Raw genomic sequence first — 20,344 nt, forward strand, 5'->3', positions numbered from 1 at the left:
GAACAATACATATAGGACTTTGAATGGGCCCTAATAATGGCAATGTAGCAATAGAATTTAAAAAGTTATAGCCCTGCAAAGAAGGGGACTTTCTCCATAGACAAATAGCGCTGGCAATCTATGGTATATCATTAATTTAACCTTAGGCAACCAAAGTGTTAACTGAAAAACTGTTTACTGAAATCCTGTTTACTGAAACACTGAAACACTGTTTACTGAAATCCTGTTTACTGAAACACTGAAACACTGTTTACTGAAACACTGAAACACTGTTTACTAGGGATGCTCGATATTGGCTTTTTTACCGATACCGATATACCGATATTGTCCAACTCTTAATTTCCGATACCGATATCAACCGATACCGATATATGCAGGGTTTCCCCCCCAAAAAACTGAATAAGTTCAGGTAATTAACATTACATATCTCTTGTTGTGGAATTAACACAACATTATGCATACTTTTGACAATAAATAAAATCAGAATTTGTTCTTACTTGCTTGCCTGGGTAAATAAAGGTTCTAGAAATGTAAAAAAAAAAAATATATATATATATATATATTAGAGCTGGGCATAGATTAATTTATTTTTATCTAGATTAATCTACCTGCAATCCTGGAATTAATCTAGATTAATCTAGATTAAAATGGCTCAAAAAAAAAAAGTCTGCCGAAGGCGTTCAAAATAGGTGTGTTCTACCCAAATAATGACCAGAGTAGGAGATTTATCCTCTCCTCTTCATCTGAGGAGTCACTAGCTGTTCTATCTCCTTGTTCAACAGCATGAACATGTCTCTTCTTTTTGTAATTTCCAGTGTTTCTTTTAAAACCAGATTTATCGTAATTTTCTGTGCCCTTCCTTTGATGCCATTAACATTGTTACACTGATATTGACAGCTCTCTCCAGTGTCAAATCACTCTCTGTCAGTAGTTTCTTCTGTGAACCTTCATTTCTTAATCCACACACAAACCTGTCTCTCAATGTGTCTTTTAGTGAATCTCTAAATTCACAATGCTGCTGACTGGTTGCTCACACACAGACTGCTGCAGAAGCAGGTTTCTCAACAAATTCAGTGCAAGCTCAGTGTAACAGTTCCATGAATGAATGAATGAATGAATGAATGAATGAATGAATGAATGAATGAATGAATGAATGAAAACGTTATTTAACAGATTGCAGAATGGGTACAATACAGTACGGCTCAATACATACAATTGTTAAGGGGATGCAGACCAGAGAAAGACGTTTGTCTTGTTTACATCAGGGTCCCCCATTTTCATTTATTTGCTCCACATTGTCATTAGCCCCTTTCGTGACTGTGATGCACTGAGTGAATCCACAGTCACTTGCTCCTAATCAAATCAAATAAAATTTATTTATAGGGCCCGACAACACGTTAATGTCCCCATGGGCCGTACAGGTCTTCTTTAAACAAGTCAAGAAGACAACATAACAATAAGTCAAGAACAGAACAAGAACACAATAGGGTCCAAACATTTTTTAGATGAATGCAAATAAATGAAAGAATGCAAGCACTCCCAGACATACCCCACGCGAAGGTAAGGAAAAACTCACTAAAACCTAACAATAGGGAAAAAAGCTCCACAGGCGGTGTGGAGGAGAGAAACCTTAGAAGGGCCATTCAAGGGGGGATCTCCCTTCTTAGATGTTGGTGATAGTAGTGTTGCAGACGGACAGTTGGTAAGCATGCACTCATGTGTGTGGTTCCTCAATAGGAAACCAACCTAGATTTACCATGAAGGACTGGTTCTGGCCGAACCATTCGTTATACAAGTATCACAGAGAAATTACAAAGGTACTCACAGTTGCACGAGGGTTTCGGACAGAGATACGGGATGGTGCGCATGCGCTGTGATCACCCAACGGCGGAAATAATGTCGTTTTGAGCAGTTTATAAAAATTATTTAAAATGTTTATTAGCAACGCAGAGCTTTCAAACCATCCCGTATCTCTGTCCGAAACCCTCGTGCAACTGTGAGCACCTTTGAAACGTCTCTGTGATTCTTGTATAACGAACGGTTCAGCCAGAACCAGTCCTTCATGGTAAATCTAGGTTGGTTTCCTATTGAGGCGCAAGTGACTGTGGATTCACTCCGTGCATCACAGTCACGAAAGGGGCTACATTGTCATCAAACGGTCCAATATTTCCAATAACCCAAGCCATTTCTGTTGTAAACACTCACGATAGTCCAGTCGATCCTTCCTTTAGTGTGTAAAGTGGATTTCCTCCTCTTGTAGATGTTTCCCAGTGCCGCCCATATCAACGTGAGCTAACATGCTAACTCGCTAACGTTAATAATGTAAACAAAGCTTGCAACGGACTTCTTCTTTCTTGCATTGCGCAGATTCAGACGTCCTCATCGCCGAATTGTGTTATATCCTGAGGACGTCTTAACCTCACCTGTATAACAATGATTACCGGACCACTACTTTAGTTTAACACATTATTCTGACTACAGCTCCGGTAGTGCAATCACTTCCTGGTACCACAGCTGGGAACTACGGCAAGTATTTAAGGACAATACAGACCCAATGTTGAGAAAAAGATTAACGGCGTCAATTATATTATCGCGCGATACTAGTCTCGCGATAACGCAGCACGTTAACGCCGTTAACGGCCCAGCTCTAATATATATATATATATATATATATATTTTACCGATACCGATATTTTCCGATATCACATTTTAATGCCGATATCAGCCGATAATATCGGTAGGCCGATAATATCGGACATCCCTACGGTTTACTGAAACACTGAAACACTGTTTACTGAAACACTGAAACACTGTTTACTGAAACACTGTTTACTGAAACACTGTTCACTCACAGGGATTATGAACAGGCCTATAGCCTCTTACATTATTTAACAGGTTATGATGTTATGATGTATCCATCTAGAATCGCTGCTCAAGGCCCACAACAAGAAACACCCTTTCAAATGTGTCCAGAGGCCCTCAGTGTGAAGTGGTGGAATGAACTACCACCCCAGTTAGGAGCCGAGACACGTCCAATGGTTCGCCGTCGACTAAAGACGCACTTCTTCAACCATTATCTGAAATAAAAAATATTTTATAAAAATAAAATCTAACCCTAACTAACCTTACTGTCATGCACTTGTCCTAATAAAGTAACCTACACTGTAGCACTCAACACTTTATGAACATTGTTACTCAGCTGATAGAGTTGTGCCCTTCCTGATGACTTGTCGTACAGAACTTGTAAGTCGCTTTGGATAAAAGCATCAGCTAAATGACTGTAAATGTTGAATGTCAGTGTGAAGTGTGGCTGTCCATGGTGCTGAAAACACAGAGCTGTCCATGGTGCTGAAAACACAGAGCTGTCCATGGTGCTGAAAACACAGAGCTGTCCATGGTGCTAAAAACACAGAGCTGTCCATGGTGCTGAAAACACAGAGCTGTCCATGGTGCTGAAAACACAGAGATGTACATGGTGCTGAAAACACAGAGCTGTTCATGGTGCTAAAACACAGAGCTGTTCATGGTGCTGAAAACACAGAGCTGTTCATGGTGCTAAAAACACAGAGCTGTTCATGGAGCTGAAAGCACAGAGCTGTTCATGGTGCTAAAAACACAGAGCTGTTCATGGAGCTGAAAGCACAGAGCTGTCCATGGTGCTGAAAACACCCGCTGTCCATGGTGCTGAAAACACAGAGCTGTCCATGGTGCTGAAAACACAGAGCTGTCCATGGAGCTGAAAACACAGAGCTGTCCATGGTGCTGAAAACACAGAGCTGTTCATGGAGCTGAAAACACAGAGTTGGGGCGCCCGAGTGGCGCACCGCATACAGCACTACGGTGCAATGCGGCCAACCCGGGTTCGACTCCCGGACCAGGTGATCTTTGCCGAATGTCTTCCCTGGTCTATCTCCTCTCTCTCTCTCTCTCTCTCTCTCTCTCTCTCTCTCTCTCTCTCTCTCTCTCTCTCTCTCTCTCTCTCTCTCTCTCTACCGGACTGCCCGGTAGCAAGAAAAATCAATAATAACATAACTTTTTTGTCCGAAAGGACAAGTAACATTTGAAAACACAGAGCTGTCCATGGTGCTGAAAACACCAAGCTGGATCAGTGGTAAAACAAAGGAACAGCTGGTCTGAATGGTCTCAGATCTTGGGAGCAGGTTGAGTCACTTAAAGCCCTACATTCATCAACTTCTTTCAAACTGCTCTGAGATTAATTGAGGTCAATCTCAAGGAGATGCAGGATGGCCAGTAGAGAGGCCGGCCAGTAACCGAAAGGTCCCCCGCCACTGACAAGAGGGTGTATTCCAGCTGTGAGCTGGTGACTGAAGGGTGACTGGTATTACATCTATGGTGCCCTTGAGCATGGCACTGAACCCCTGTGCAACCCTGCGCTCTGACCTCTGACCTCTCTGATGACATGCATATGTGTGGGAGACTGTGTGTGTAACTAGGAGGGATATGAGGACTGTGTGTAATTAGGAGGGATATGAGGACTGTGTGTAACTAGGAGAGATATGAGGACTGTGTGTAACTAGGAGAGATATGAGGACTGTGTGTAACTAGGAGGGATATGAGGACTGTGTGTGTGTGTAACTAGGAGGGATATGAGGACTGTGTGTGTGTAACTAGGAGGGATATGAGGACTGTTAGTGTGTGTAACTAGGAGGGATATGAGGACTGTGTGTAACTAGGAGGGATATGAGGACTGTGTATGTAACTAGGAGGGATATGAGGACTGTGTGTAACTAGGAGGGATATGAGGACTGTGTGTGTGTAACTAGGAGGGATATGAAGTGTTGGTCATTACCAACATAAACAAAGCCCAGAAATACCACTAATATTAATAAAAAACCTATGTTTACCTCTTGTCTAGTATTAGTGCTTGTAATCAAGAGCTGTCAATCAACTAGAAGATGACAACATGTCTGGATCAGGTCCTTAAATGAAACACCCCTCTTGTTCCAGGTGGGAGGGACAAAAGAGGCGGGCCCATCCTCACCTTCCCTGCCAGGACCAATCACGACCGAGTAAAACAGGAGGACCTGAGCCGTCTGGTCACCTACCTGTCAACAATACCCAGGTGTCTCTCCTGTCTCACATCTCTAATCTTTCTATCTCTTTCTCCCTTATCCTCAATCCCTTTATTTCTTTCACCTTATCTCTCTTCCTGTATATCTTCTCTCTTTTCCTGTGTATCTTTTCTCTCTTCCTGTGTATCTCATATAATCACCCTGCTGGTTCTAATAACACATTTCTCTGCCCCCTCTCTCTCTCTCCCCCCTCATTCTCTCTCTCCCTCCCCCCCCTCAGTGAGGATGTGCGTGCGCGTGGCTTCACGGTGGTGGTGGACATGCGTGGCTCTAAGTGGGAAAGTGTTAAGCCCCTCCTCCGCACGCTGCAGGAGTGCTTCTCCGCTCACATCCACACGGCACTCATCATCAAGCCAGACACCTTCTGGCAGAAGCACAAGACCAACCTGGGCAGCGCCAAGCTCAGCTTCGAGGTACGGAGAGAAGGGGGTCCTTTATGGATACAGTTAAATTACGGTTATTTTAGTCTCAGGGTTATTTTAATGGGATTTTAGGATCAGGGTTAAGGTTATGTTAGTGTTAGGGTTAGGTTAAGGTTATTTTAGGGTCAGGTTAAGGTTATTTTAGGGTCAGGGCTTCACAAAATGGGCCACAGCAGCCATGTTTCAAATGGTGCCAAATACTCCCCTCTCTCTCTTTCTCTCTCTTCTCTCTCTCTCTCTCTCTCTCTCTCTCTCTCTCTCTCTCTCTCTCTCTCTCTCTCTCTCTCTCTCTCTCTCTCTCTCTCTCTCTCTCTCTCTCTGCGTCCAGACAAGCCTTGTGTCGGTGGAGGGCCTCTCCAGGCTGGTGGACCCCTCCCAGTTGACCTCTGACCTGGGAGGTTCGTTGGAGTACGACCACGTGGAGTGGACGGAGCTGCGTCTGGGCCTGGAGGAGTTCTCAGGGGTGGCGGCTCAGCTCCTCGCCCAGCTAGAGACCCTGGAGGCGGGGTTGTCCCGCGTGCCGGAGCCCCAGAGCGTGGAGGAGGCGCGCAAGTGAGAGGGGTGTGGGGGGGGGTGTGTCTGTGTGTCTGTGTGTGTATTTACGTGTTTGTATTTATATGTGTATGTGTGTATTTACATGTGTGTCTGTGTGTGTATTTATGTGTTTGTATTTATATGTGTATATGTGTGTATTTATGTGTGTGTATTTTTGTGTATGTGTGTATTTACATGTGTGTATTTATGTGTAACGGAACGTAAACCAATCCCGGTCACCCTCTTTATCTGGGAACGCCCAAACCCAACTTCGGTCACGCCCCATCTTGCGCTGCATTCTGGATCTTTCCTCACAGCCCCACCAGATTTTGACGTCGAAAGGTAGGTGATATGAAATCATACTTATTTTAGAGTATATATATCAAATGTCATGAGTATTCATCTATATTTAGTCATCTAAAGACTACTAGATGTGAACGTTTGTACCACTGCAACGTTATAATTGTTCGAATGTGTTCAGGGCGACGCTGTTTCCCAAGTAAAAGTAGCATCCTGTTCCTTAAACATGAACTCCCACTCGCCCCAAGATGAAGTCAGATCGTTTGTTTATGTTGCTAGCATATATAGCCAGTGTTTTGTCCGACGAAATGTGTTGTACATTTGTAATCTTCTTAATAAGAGATCTAAGTTTGTCTGAAGTAGGGTGACCAGGTAGTGATGAACTGAGGTTGCGCGAAAATAATCGAAGGGAGAACAATAATTGTCGCGGGGAAAATAATTAACTGGTTTTCTCTCTCTCTCTCTCAATCTCTGTATAAAAAAACATCTGAAGCATAGACAGACAGAGTGACAAAGTCCAGAGACAGCACAGCAGACACGGTAGGTTTGTGTGTGTGCTTGTTTGTTTCTCTACAGGTGAATGGAGGTGTGTGTGTGTGTGAGGCTGCCATGCTGAACTGGGTGAAGGTAAGGTTGTGTGTGTGTCTGGTAATATTTCGGCATAATCATTTTGGTTTCATGCTCATTCATATTCAAGTTCATTAACAATAGGCAAGATCTTCTTGATACCTTCCATTGTTCTTCATCTTTTCATCAGAATTTCACTCATATCCAACAAACCATAGCATTAAACTAAATTCATCATTGAGGTCAACAACCTCCTTTCATCATAAATCACTCACATACAGTGAGTGAGTTCCCTCCTAGCACTGTTTTTTTTAAATGTGCTAAATAAATCAAATAAAATAAACTCGTCAGTCGTACAATAATAATAAAGTTCATATTATTTTACTTTCTTGTTTAAAATATTTTTGTGTGTTTGCAGAGCATGCCTAATATCCGGCAAATGCGGAAGAGGGAGAGGAAGGTGCGTCTGTGGGCCCCGGAGGCCATGGACCAGGCCGTTGCAGAGGTCAGAGCAGGCAGGTGGAGTGCGAGGCGGGCAGCCACGTTCGAGGTCCCTAAGTCCAGCCTGATCCCGGACACCATTGACCGTGGGAGGGCAGCCTGCGCCAAGAGGGGGGCCATAGAAGACTACTTCAAGCTCCTCACCACCACCTTGGAGGAACATGTGCTGAGGGAGAAACCCCGTCATATTTACAACTGTGACGAGACAGGGTTTCAGATGGACTCCAACCGGAGGAAGGTCGTTGTGCCCCGTGGGACGAAGCACGCCTACAGGCAGGCCCAGGGAACCAGGGAACACATCACGGTCCTGGCCTGCCTCAAGAGTTCACCCGAAGATCTGGAAAGGTCAGGAGGAACACCACCAAGGCCCGCCTGCTCACCGCCCAGGAGATGACGGATGCCATCGACGAGACAGAGGACCGCGCCGAGGCAGGAGCTCTGGCCAGGGCAGACCGACAGCGGCAGCGGGCTGAAACATCAAGGACTCCCACAACCTCCTCCCGTACCCCGCGTGGCGGCTCTCTCCACAGCCGCAGAAGAGGAGTGTATGAATGAAAAAATTTATAAATATGTATGGTGTGCTGTAAATAGTTGATATTGTTCTAAGTTATGTTTATTATATTTTTTATATATTGTTTATAAAATGTTAAAAAGTGCTGGCTGTTGTGTTAAATTTGTCATATTTTTGTTGAAAACACATGTACTCTCAAATGTTAATGTGACAAGTGATTGTGATTAATATTTTGTTTGTTAGACAAATAAAATGGGGATGTTGTTTGCTCCTGAGATGAGATGGTAGACAAACGCTTTATACACTACCTTCCAGTTAACAGTAGATGGCAGCATTGATTTTAAAGGATGAAAACAGGTTCAAACAAAAGAACTCCATTTTCCAAGATCTTTTTTCACAGTTCACAGGTCAGCAGGTCAGTAAAAGGTGATGAAAATGCGATCTGAACACAGGAGCGTTAAACTATGAATGCGCCCTCACGTCACCTCAGTACAGTGACCGTGAATGGCCACCTAATTATCATAATTAAAGTGCATCATTAGCATTATGTTTGTTGTCTAAAGGGAACTAAAATGGTACAATGAAGTTTTTAAATGTTATCCGCATATATAGGACAAATAAAACAGCGTTATTTTGTAAAAAACTCCAATGAAAACGGCACAATGTACATAATATTCGCTATTGTTATGCAAATGTGATAGAATCCTATAAAAAGGTGGACGCATTTGGGCACCATGACGTTATATGTGTGTATTTACGTGTGTGTATTTATGTGTATATGTGTGTATTTACGTGTGTGTATTTATGTGTATATGTGTGTATTTACGTGTGTGTATTTATATGTGTGTATTTATGTATGTGTATTTACGTGTGTATTTTCATGTGTATGTGTGTATTTACGTGTGTACTCTCTCTCTCCAGACTCCTAGAAGAACACAGTCGTCTGCGCACCACGGTCGCCACGGCGCCCATCGACGCCCTCGACAGGGAGGGGCGGAGCCTGCTCCAGCGCATGCGCCTGGGCCCCGCCCACGGCGACGCCCCCAGCGAGGGCGGGACCCACGGCAGCTGGCTGTCGGGCGGGGCTGACTTCCAGGCCGTGGCTCCCAGGACGGCCTGCCTGCTGGAGAGGCTGCAGAGCTCCAGGACCCACCTGCTGCAGAGCTGGAGCGACAGCAAGGTGCACCTGGACCAGGCTCTGCAGATACACCTGTTCGAGCAGGACGCCGCCAAGGTGAGGGGGAGGGGCTACAGATACACCTGTTCGAGCAGGACGCCGCCAAGGTGAGGGGGGAGGGGCTACAGATACACCTGTTCGAGCAGGACGCCGCCAAGGTGAGGGGGGAGGGGGGTGTGTGTCAGGTGTGTATTTCAAGTTAAGGTGTATATGTGTGTGTGTGTGTCAAGGTAAGGTGTGTGTGTCTTAAGGTAAGGTGTGTTTATGTGTGTGTGTGTGTGTGTGTGTGTGTGTGTGTGTCTTAGGTGTGTGTGTGTTAAGGTAAGGTATGCATGTGTTAAGGTAAGGTATGTATGTGTGTTAAGGTATGTGTGTGTTAAGGTAAGGTATGCATGTGTTAAGGTAAGGTATGCATGTGTGTTAAGGTAAGGTATGTGTGTTAAGGTAAGGTATGTGTGTGTTAAGGTAAGGTATGTGTGTTAAGGTAAGGTATGTGTGTGTTAAGGTAAGGTATGCATGTGTGTTAAGGTAAGGTATGTGTGTTAAGGTAAGGTATGTGTGTGTTAAGGTAAGGTATGCATGTGTGTTAAGGTAAGGTGTGTGTGTGTTAAGGTAAGGTATGTGTGTTAAGGTAAGGTATGTGTGTGTTAAGGTAAGGTATGTGTGTTAAGGTAAGGTATGTGTGTTAAGGTAAGATATGTGTGTGTTAAGGTAAGGTATGCATGTGTGTTAAGGTAAGGTATGTGTGTGTTAAGGTAAGGTGTGTGTGTTAAGGTAAGGTATGTGTGTTAAGGTAAGATATGTGTGTGTTAAGGTAAGGTATGTGTGTGTGTTAAGGTGTAAGATTCTGATCAAACTGGCCAGTATCACGTCTTCGTCTGTTTGGCCCTCCATCCAATTCCTCTGCGTTGTGTATTTTTAATGGTCCTGACGTCTCCGATACTGGTAGATAAGATCCTTATCTCCCCCGTTAGTGCAATCCATAAAACATACTAATCCTCCACCTCCGTAAGAATTCGACACTTCGACACCGTGAGATACCTTATGAGGAAAAGCGTTGTTTTATTGCTATAAACAGAACCTCATAATCAGCTGTTATCAGATGTTATTGTCCTTGAAGAGTCTATTCTAATGATCTTTCGGTGTGTTCAGATTATCGTCCTTTTGCTGTTCAGTCCAATAGTGTTCAGGCCTGTTCGTTAGCCGAACCCTCCTCGTGTTAGCCGAAGCTACTGTAATGATGATGTGGCATTCTCCCTTCCCCCCCCCCCTCCGTGGTGGAGGAGGAAGAGTCTCTCCTCTGTGTGATCTCAGTCCTACTCGCTCTTGGTCAGATTCTGGTCTGAGTCAGATTCTAGTCTGCCTTACACCCGGAAACACCGTTCGACTTATAGAGGTTCGTCGTCGCAACGACGGCCCCGCCTTCTGGTTGTCATGCGACGTGTTGTCATGACAACTGCTTTAACCTTTACACCATTAAACTTTCATTGAGATGAACCTCTCTCCCTCCTGGGCCTACAGTACACTCTTATCAGTTTGTTCCTGCGAGGAATGAAAAACATTGGGCTGACTGCTAAACATTCTGCTGGCTACTGGACCACTGTTCTATCACTCTCTTCATAGGCAAACCATGCACATTTTGATCTCTCTGACCCGGCACCGTTTTAGCTGTGGTCATCTCCCCCCAATCTATACATCACATACATTGAATAAACCCTGTTTCTCTCAAAGGTAAGGTATGTGTGTGTGTTAAGGTAAGGTATGTGTGTGTATGTGTGTGCATGTGTCAGGTGTGTGTTTCAAGTTAAGGTGTGTGTGTGTGTGTGTGTGTGTGTCTCAGGTGGGTGCGTGTGTGTATGTATGTGTGTGTGTGTGTATGTGTCTCAGGTGTGTGTGTGTGTGTGTGTGTGTGTGTGTGTGTGTGTGTGTGTGTGTCTCAGGTGTGTGTACCCAATCCAATCCAATCCAACTTTATTTATAAAGCGCTTTAACAGGCACAAAGTGCTGTACAGAGGCAGCATACTAAAAAACTATAAGCAGCACTAAAAACAGATAAAAGAACAAGGACAAAAAAAGATAAACATAGGCAACAATAAAAAAAGAATGTATAGATAAGAGTACTTAAAAGTATTTAAAAGCAAAGGACACAGTAACAAAACGATACAACAATAACACAATAAAACAATAAAATCATAAAATCAACAAGCTACATGGTGTCGAAAGCCAGAGTGAAAAGGTGGCTCTTAACACTTTGGTTGCTAAGAGAATCATCAAGGACTCCAGCCACCCGAACAACTGCCTCTTTGAACTGCTGCGGTCAGGCAAGCGATACCGGAGTCTTAAGGCGAGCACAGAAAGACTCAGAAGAAGCTTCTATCCCCAGGCCATCAGGCTGCTAAACGAACAATAAACACTATGCAACAACCATCAAATGCACACAGCACACACACCCACACGCACACACTCACTTAAACAAACAACACACTGCAGCACCCACTCTCCACACTTTAGATCACACAAACACACTTTATATTAATTGATAAAGGATTTGCACTACAACTCGTACACCTACTGTAAATTGTACCTAAATTGCACCTCATCCCATTTCTGCCTTGCACTATATAGTATTGTATATTAGTACACTGCATAGTATATTGTATATTATATGGTAACTCAGTTACGTCTATTCTGCATCGAACATTGTACATATGTCTATACTGAACACTGTGACCTCATTTTTTTACTTCTAATTTACATGCTATACTATGTTATTTTATTTCATACTTATCTTGTCTTGCACAGTCTCTGGAGCGTAACAGTAAGAAGCATTTTGTATAAAAGTATTCTGTACTTCTGTATGACAACTATTAAAGAAACTTGAACTTGAAACTTGGGGTGTGCTATTTATCGCTTGATTGCCAGCGCTTTAGTCAATGAGAGGATGGGGATATTTGCGAACGCATAAACTATATCTTAAATTATGGCTATGTGTCTAATACGCCTGTCGCTTATCAATGACTTGCTTGCAGTCAACATGTACGAAATGGATTGTTTTTTCATCAGTACAGTTTTGAACACGAGTATAGTTTTGAAGATTTCTAGTGATTCCAGAAAAATCAGCGATAATAGCTCTTTAGTGGAATACACAAAACACGTTGTAATTTTTCGGCCTATTTATGAATCGTTTTCAAATAAACGCTAGATTATCGATAGTATATGTGTACTTATGCACGCTAGAGAAGCGGGCTGAAAAATCGATTATCCATGACCTGGTCAGCGCTAACGTCATATACACACATACACACATAGGGGACACGTTGTGAACGCTGTGAAAAAAAACTCTGATTAACACAATACTGGTAAAATAGATTCCTTACCTCAGATCAAATGTTCTGCAAAAAGATTATTCCAATTCCTGATCGCCATTCCAAATATCGATCGCGTTTATTGATCCAACATTAGACCTCGAAACAGATAATCCATGCTGCTTTCGGTTGCCTCAATGAATGCAATAGTCTCAGGTTACATGGCTCAGAAGTAAAATGTGGAATCCGGATTTTTTTTTCTCATGCATTTCCATTGACTCCAATCCAATGGGTGCAATACCATCCGGGAGACGATAGGGGCGGTATTTGCCCTTTTCGAGGTCAGAGCCAGTCCCAATGATAACGTGAGGCTGGATGGATGAAAAATGAATGGATATCGCTAATAAAAGAAATAACGATTAAATAACGAGATTTCTCGTCATTGGCACTCAACGCATGGCGGCCAACAACGAGATTTCTCGTTGCTGGCACCCAATGTGTTAACACTGCCAGCCACGAGAAATCTTGTTAGTTCATGCCATGCGTTGAGTGCCAAGGACTAGAAATCTCGTTATTTAATCGTTTTTTTTTTTTTTTTTTTTTTTTTTTTTTCATTTATTTTTCATCAATCTAGCCTCACGTTACCCCTATAGTCTCCCAGATAGTAATGCACCCATTGGATTGGACTGCATGAAAATGCATGGGGGGAAAAAAATCCGGAATCCACATTTTACTTGTGGTGCCTCCGAACAGCGTGGATTATGTGTTTCGAGTACCCAGCGTTGGATCAATAAACGCGATCGATATTTGGAATGGCGATCAGGAATTGGAATAATCTTTTTGGAGAACATCTGATCTGAGGTAAGGAATCTATTTTACCAGTCTTGGGGTAATCAGAGCTCTTTTCACGTATATCTCAACGTGTCCCCTATATGTGTGTGTGTGTGTGTGTGTGTGTGTGTGTGTGTGTGTGTGTGTGTGTGTGTGTGTGTGTGTGTGTGTGTGTGTGTGTGTGTGTGTGTGTGTGTGTGTGTGTGTGTGTGTGTGTGTGTGTGTGTGTGTGTGTGTGTGTGTGTGTGTGTGTGTGTGTGTGTGTGTGTGTGTGTGTGTGTGTGTGTGCTGATCAGGAAATAGATAATCGATTTTTCGGCCCGCTTTTCTAGCGTGCATAAGTACACATATACTATCGATAATCTAGCGTTTATTTGAAAACGATTCATAAATAGGCCGAAAAATTACAATGTTTTTTGTGTATTCCACTAAAGGGCGATTCCTGCGGAATCTCTTTATTTTCTGGACATTTCCAAAAACGAGCGTTTTTCAAAATGGTATAAAACGGAAATGTACAGATGAAAAAACAATCCGTTTTCGTACATGTTGACTGCAAGCAAGTCATTGATAAGCGATGGGCGTATTAGACACATCGCCATAATTTAAGATATCGTTTATGCGTTCGCAAATGTGCTCGTCCTCTCATTGATTAGAGTGGTGGCACTCAAGCGCTAAATCGTGCGTCCCCTGCTGGCACTCAAAGTGTTAAGGAGGCTTTTAAAATGGGACAGTGATGAGGCCTGCCTAATCTGCAGCGGCAGCTCGTTCCACATTTTAGGGGCGACAACAGAGAAAGCACGGTCCCCCCTGAGCTTACGCCTAGTTTTAGGCACTACAAGGAGCAGCTGGTCAGCTGACCTGAGAGAGCGGGAAGGTGCATAGAAATGCAACAGCTCAGAGAGGTAGGATGGGGCAAGGTCATTAAGAGCTTTAAAAGCAAATAAAATTATTTTTAAATGAATCCTAAAATGCACGGGGAGCCAGTGGAGTGAGGATAGAATCGGTGAGATGTGCTCATGTTTACGAGTGCCAGTTAAAAGACGCGCAGCGGCGTTCTGCACCATCTGAAGGCGAACAACCGAGGATCCACTCACCCCTATATAAAGTGCATTGCCGTAATCCAGCCTAGTAGTCACAGATGCATGGATTACTGCTTCAAAATGCTGCGCCTGTAGGATGGGCTTAATCTTGGCCAGCTGCCTCAACTGGAAGAAGCTTGACTTTACCACGGCCTTGATCTGGCTGTCAAATTTAAGGTCCGGGTAAATGTTCACACTTATAGGTTCTTCACAATCGGTTTGACATGTTGTGCCAGCTAACCCAGATCTAGTAGTGGGGTCACAGAGGGGCCACCAAATACCATGACCTCCGTCTTTATATCATTCAAATAAAAAAAATGCAAGGCCATCCAGGACTTAATGTCGTTGAGACATTTGGTCAGCGGCTCTATAGACTTCATTAGTGGCATATAAATCTGGCTGTCATCAGCGTAGCAGTGAAAAGGGATGCCGTGCTTTCTGAGGATGGAACCAAGGGGCAATAAATAAATAGAAAAAAGGACAGCGCCAAGTATCGAGGCCTGGGGGACACCATACAATAGGGGGGCAGTAGAGGCCACAGAGCCCTCAAGCCTAACACAGACAGTTTGATCTGCCAGGTAGGACTTGAACCATTCAAGGGCTATGCCTCTGATGCCCACCCACTGTTCAAGGCGGGCAATTCAAATCTCATGGTCCACCGTGTCAAAAGCGGCCGACAAGTCTAAAAAGGACCAGGACAACACAGTCACTGGAATCAGTAGCTAAAAAGATGTCATTAAAAACTCTTACAAGTCTCCTGGCCTATTTAGGAAATCCCTGAACATGAATTTGCATCAGTTTGTGATACATTATTAGTTACTGGGTATTTACAAGTACCTCATATTTGGTACCATTTTGAAGCAAAAAACTTTCCAATGATATAAAATACGTGTATTATTATCATCATAATTATTTTTATTACGGTTCATATGTAGTTGCACTTGAACTTAAACTTGGAAGATAAAAATGTATGTTCAAGCACTTTCCTTGCTTATTTGAAATGTATGTGTAATGAATGGAATGTAGACAATTTGGTTGGCAATATAGAACAGCTGACAGATTAGAAATAGCATCTATTGTTCAAAAGTTATGAATTAATTAATGAAACTAGATTAGATAAAAAAATATATATATATTTTTACATATTGTGATGGTAATTATAAAACTTTCATGTGTGTGTTAAAATGTTTCTTCAAACTTACCCCATTCTCTTCCTAGACTAGAGCCTTGTCTTCCTCCATACTCTCTGCCGCTCTAGAACCATCTTTTCTGGGTAGGGTGGTAGCGTGAAGACCATGGCTCTCAGCTTGATGTTGTTAGCCAACGCTAGCATGGGAGCTAGCGTCCAGCAGCTAGGCCTTAGAGACACTCATCGTCAATTCTAGGTTGATAAAATGAAATATGTTATATATATGAAGAATATGATATGAATATGTGAAATAAATACGTGAATTGTGTTCACGTTAGTCAAACGTTAGCTCCCAGCTAGCTCCAAAGTTACCGCAACACAAAGCATGGCATCCTGGGTGATTTTTTACTTCACATCGGTACTTTTGAAACAAGCTTTTTCAGTGGAAAATATGACGAGAATCTCTGGAAAAACAGCTCACAAACACTATAGACGGTCATAAACGTTAACGAATGCTATAATAAGTCCAACAAATGAGTATAAACAGTACTTACACGGTCGTTTCGAAATGCGCGAAGAAGCTCTGATTCCCTGGAGAAATCAATTCTATAACCGCACGCTCTGGAAAAACCTATCAAAAAACTTGAACGCCGCTTCGGGAGCCATATATATAGTCCCTCTAGGACCTGCGGACTGATACTTGCTGTGATGGTGGTGATGGGTCTTACTGACAAGCCATCCAAATAATGGTGTCCTTCCGCTGAAATCTGCCTAAATGAGACCGTAATCGCGCCGGCGAGATTCCCGACCCACAAGTAAAGTGCTGACTCAGTGCTGAGCAGGGCTTTAAAACCAGATTGGAAAACCTTAGCTGAGTATAGACAATGAGTATAGACAATTTTCTCGAGGATCTTTGATAAAAATGGCAGTTTAGATATGGGCCTAAAATTCGACATGGCTGCAGGATCAAGCCCAGGCTTCTTGATCAGAGGCTGCACAACCGCATGTTTAAAAAGTGCAGGGACCACCCCAGAGGACAGGCTGCTATTCATAATATTAAGTACAGTAGGCCCAACAGCTGGGAAGACTTCCTAAAAAAGTCAAGGTGGAACAGCATCGTTTGGGGAGCCCGAGGGCTTCATTTTGCCAATGTAAGGAAGACAGAGTCATGGGCACAAACGTGTCAAATACAGCAGGCCTGGGGACAAAAACGGAGGGGTCATGAGCAGGAGGTGGCGTGACAATTATGCAAATTCACTTCACACAATTATGTAAATCACAGTTTAGCCCATACAGTGAGAATAATTACGAGTCACACAATAATATAAAAACAAAAGATCTTACCTTAAGGTGTATTTGAAGAAAGTTTATTAAAGATACCGACAATTCACACGGTAACTGAGTCTCTCTGGGTCCCTGCTAATCAGGAACAAAGCATCATTACCTCTGCCTTGTGCAGCTACGTCCATCATCAGAGATAACTCAGCTCTAAGCTGAGTTTATCTGTTACTAGCTGACTACCTCCAGTGTTCCATATTAAGTTCTGGAGGAGAGACTAAATAGTTTATCAACATCATCAGCTTATATAAGAAATAAAGAAGGAGGGTCTTTATCATGCAAGGTGATTTTGACCAATCAATGACCCTTGTCTCATTTATCTTATGGGTTATTGGACATCTGATTTATGATGTAATTTACCTTTATCCAATCAGCTTTGGATGAATACCAAAATCCCATATTATGCTCTGCCCCTTATTCCAGAGGCCTATCTACGGTCAAATCTCTTATCAGTTTGACACAGAATTCAACATGCTGTCAACACGATGACATGGCACTTCAGAATTAAATTTTGCAGTCAACAACATGGCATGACACGACATTATTCACAAATCACATGATACTTGTTATTGACACTTGTTATTGACAGGCATGGCCTCAAGTGACCTTCAATATGACCTGATCGTGTCCTAGTGGAGGGATATGGTATTACAATCAATTAATATTAATATAATAGTGTTTATTATCATGTTTCTATAACAGAGGTGAAATAAGAGCCCTAATGGAGGAGACCTTATCAATGAAGAAGTTAAGGAAACCTTCACAGGCAGCACGAGAGGCCTCCACACAGGTAGTCAGTGGTGCATTAAGTACATCGTTGATGGTCTTAAACAAAACACGGGGCTTATGGCAGTTTGACATGATAATGTCAGCAAAATATGTTGTCCTAGCCTCCCGTACAGTATACACAATCACATACTGGTGTATGTATGTGTGTGTGTGTGTGTGTGTGTGTGTGTGTGTTGTGTATATATGTGTGTGTGTGTGTATCAGGTGTGTGTGTGTGTGTGTGTGTGTGTGTGTGTGTGTGTGTGTGTGTGTGTGTGTGTGTGTGTGTGTGTGTGTATGTACTGTACACCTGTTTGCAGACCACCCCCAGGTCTGAAACACAAAATGAGAGAGAGAGAGAGAATGAATGAACTTGAGAGGTACAGTTGAATGTGTGTGTGTGTGTGTGTGTGTGTGTGTGTGTGTGTGTGTGTGTGTGTGTGTGTGTGTGTGTGTGTGTGTGTGTGTGCGTGCGTGCGTGTGTGTATGTGTCCTATGGTTATCGTTTAGTCTCCAACAGTTTCCTCCATCTGCTCTCTAATGAAATTAAATGGTTGGCTTTCTCTCTCTCTCTCTCCCTCTCTCTCTCTCTCTCTCTCTCTCTCTCTCTCTCTCTCTCTCTCTCTCTCTCTCTCTCTCTCTCTCTCTCTCTCTCTTTCTGTCTGTCTGTCTGTCTCTCTCACTCTCCATCTGTCTGTCTGTCTGTCTGTCTCTCTCACTCTCCATATGTCTGTCTGTCTGTCTGTCTGTCTGTCTCTCTCTCTCTGTCTCTCTGTCTCTGTCTCTCTGTCTCTCTCTCTTTCTCTCTCTCTCTCTGTCTCTCTCTCTCTCTCTCTCTCTCAGATGTCAGAGTGGATCTCTCACAGTAAGGACTTGTTCCTACAGAGTTTATCAGAAGTGGGTCAGAATCACCAGCACTCTCTGGACCTCCAGACCCAACACCAGCACTTCACAGCCAACTGTATGGTAGGTGATGATAGATCTATCATCTATCATCTATCATCTATCATCTATCATCTATTATACAATGGCATGCAAATGTCTCGATTCTGATTGGCTGAAACAGTCAAGTTACACGTGGGTATTTGTCATAACCAACGCTCTTGGTCCCAGGACCCGCCCACAACCGAATTACTATCAATCCGCCGTGCACGTTTTTAGAAGTGAAAGCAAGATGGCGGACAGTAAACGTTACGAAAGGTTATTAGTTAGAGTTTGTCTTTAGAGCAGGGCAATAGACCACCAGCCCTGATTCCAAACTCTAACCATAACCAACTTCGAAAGAGAGCGACTTCGAAAGAGTCGCCAAGCTTAACCAGTTGGAAACAAGGTCGACAGTAATAAAATTAGCAATCAATCAATCAATCAATTCAATAATCCACGCTCACTTAAAACAGCGCACCTCCCAGCTGCTTCTATAGAAAGTAGGTTTAAAAATATATATTCCCTCCTATAGGGCAAAGAAAACATATTTTTTTGTTTACCTACTTTCTATAGAAGCATCTAAGAATGAAGTTCTATAGAAAGTAGGTTAAAAAAAAGAAGAAAAGTTGGATGTGTTAGTTTGTTGGATGTCTTAGTTGAAAGTCAGTTGGATGTGTTAGTTTGTTGGATGTCTTAGTTGAGAGACAGTTGGATGTGTTAGCTTGTTGGATGTCTTAATGAGAACAGTTGGATGCACTTCCGAGCTGCTTCCACATGGAGGCAACTTCTCCTTTTTTTTTTGGGAACTACTTTTTCGGCGGATGGTTTTGTCAATAAATCTTCAATTAATGTGTGTTTATTGTATAGCAATAAGGTTGGACATCGGCCATTGTATAAAAGCCATTACACCACGTGCAGTCGTGGGTTATGAGAATTAGACCATGCCTAGGGGGGTCTAACGACCACCCCTAGGCATGGTATAATTCTCATAACCCACTCCTGCGTGTGATGTAATGCTTTATCATCTATCACCATCTATCATTTATTATCTATCATCTATCATCTATTCTAGTGGTTCTCAAACTACGGGTCGCGACCCAAAGTCGGGTCGGGGGGTAGGTGACAGTGGGGTTATGTTCTGGCAACATATTTTGGCTAAATAGACCTCGTTTTATAAATGTGTATTGATAACATAGTGCTTTAATTAAAATGACTAATAAATATGCATGATCAAGTTCAACAACGTGTGATTTTATTTTGATATTCCTTAATTCCATGTCGAAGTTACGCCTAAAAATATTCCTAATAAAATGGGGTTGTGGTATAAAAAAGTTTGAGAACCCCTGATCTATTCAACACCAGCCAACTGTATGTAATTCTGTATGTGTCTCTGACCTCTCTCTCTTTCTCTCTCTCTCTCTCTCTCTCTCTCTCTCTACTCTCTCATCTCTCTCTCTCTCTCTTCTCTCTCTCTCTCTCTCTCTTCTCTCTTTCCCCCCCCCTCCCAGAATGGTAGTGTGAACGTTGACAGTGTGGTTACCGTGGCAGCCAGGCTGGGGGAGGCTGGTCACTACGGGGCGGAGCGTATCTCCAAGGTGTCGTCACGGTTTACAGGAGGACTGGAAGTCCTTGACGATGGCCCTGGAGGAGCGTAACAACACGCTGGCCATGTCCACCAGCTTCCACCAGGGGGCAGAGCAGGTGATCTATAATATATGCATATTTTCATTTAGAATCAATTTTTTATTTAGTTTTGTGGGTTGTTTGATTGATCTTGATGTTCAGTGAGTGAACAGCAAGTTGACCCAGTGAATCCACTTGTGCAAACTATGACCCATTAGAGCCTAATAATGACATGAATCTAC

General features: G+C 43.0%; 1 protein-coding gene across 1 annotated transcript in view; it reads left to right on the top strand.

Moving 5' to 3' along the window:
• Positions 1 to 5,338: 5,338 nt before the first annotated feature.
• LOC311234607 (kalirin-like) overlaps positions 5,339 to 20,344 on the top strand; it is a 225,865-nt gene continuing 210,859 nt past the window's right edge. The window contains 6 exon segments of the mRNA XM_084321852.1: positions 5,339 to 5,506; positions 5,844 to 6,067; positions 8,850 to 9,162; positions 18,399 to 18,521; positions 19,988 to 20,086; positions 20,088 to 20,180. Coding sequence (XP_084177978.1) covers positions 5,354 to 5,506; positions 5,844 to 6,067; positions 8,850 to 9,162; positions 18,399 to 18,521; positions 19,988 to 20,086; positions 20,088 to 20,180 — 1,005 coding nt within the window. The 5' untranslated portion in view covers positions 5,339 to 5,353.

The sequence above is a fragment of the Notolepis coatsorum genome, assembly GCF_963971535.1.
Source record: "Notolepis coatsorum genome assembly, chromosome: 1".
Taxonomy (NCBI): Eukaryota; Metazoa; Chordata; class Actinopteri; order Aulopiformes; family Paralepididae; genus Notolepis; species Notolepis coatsorum.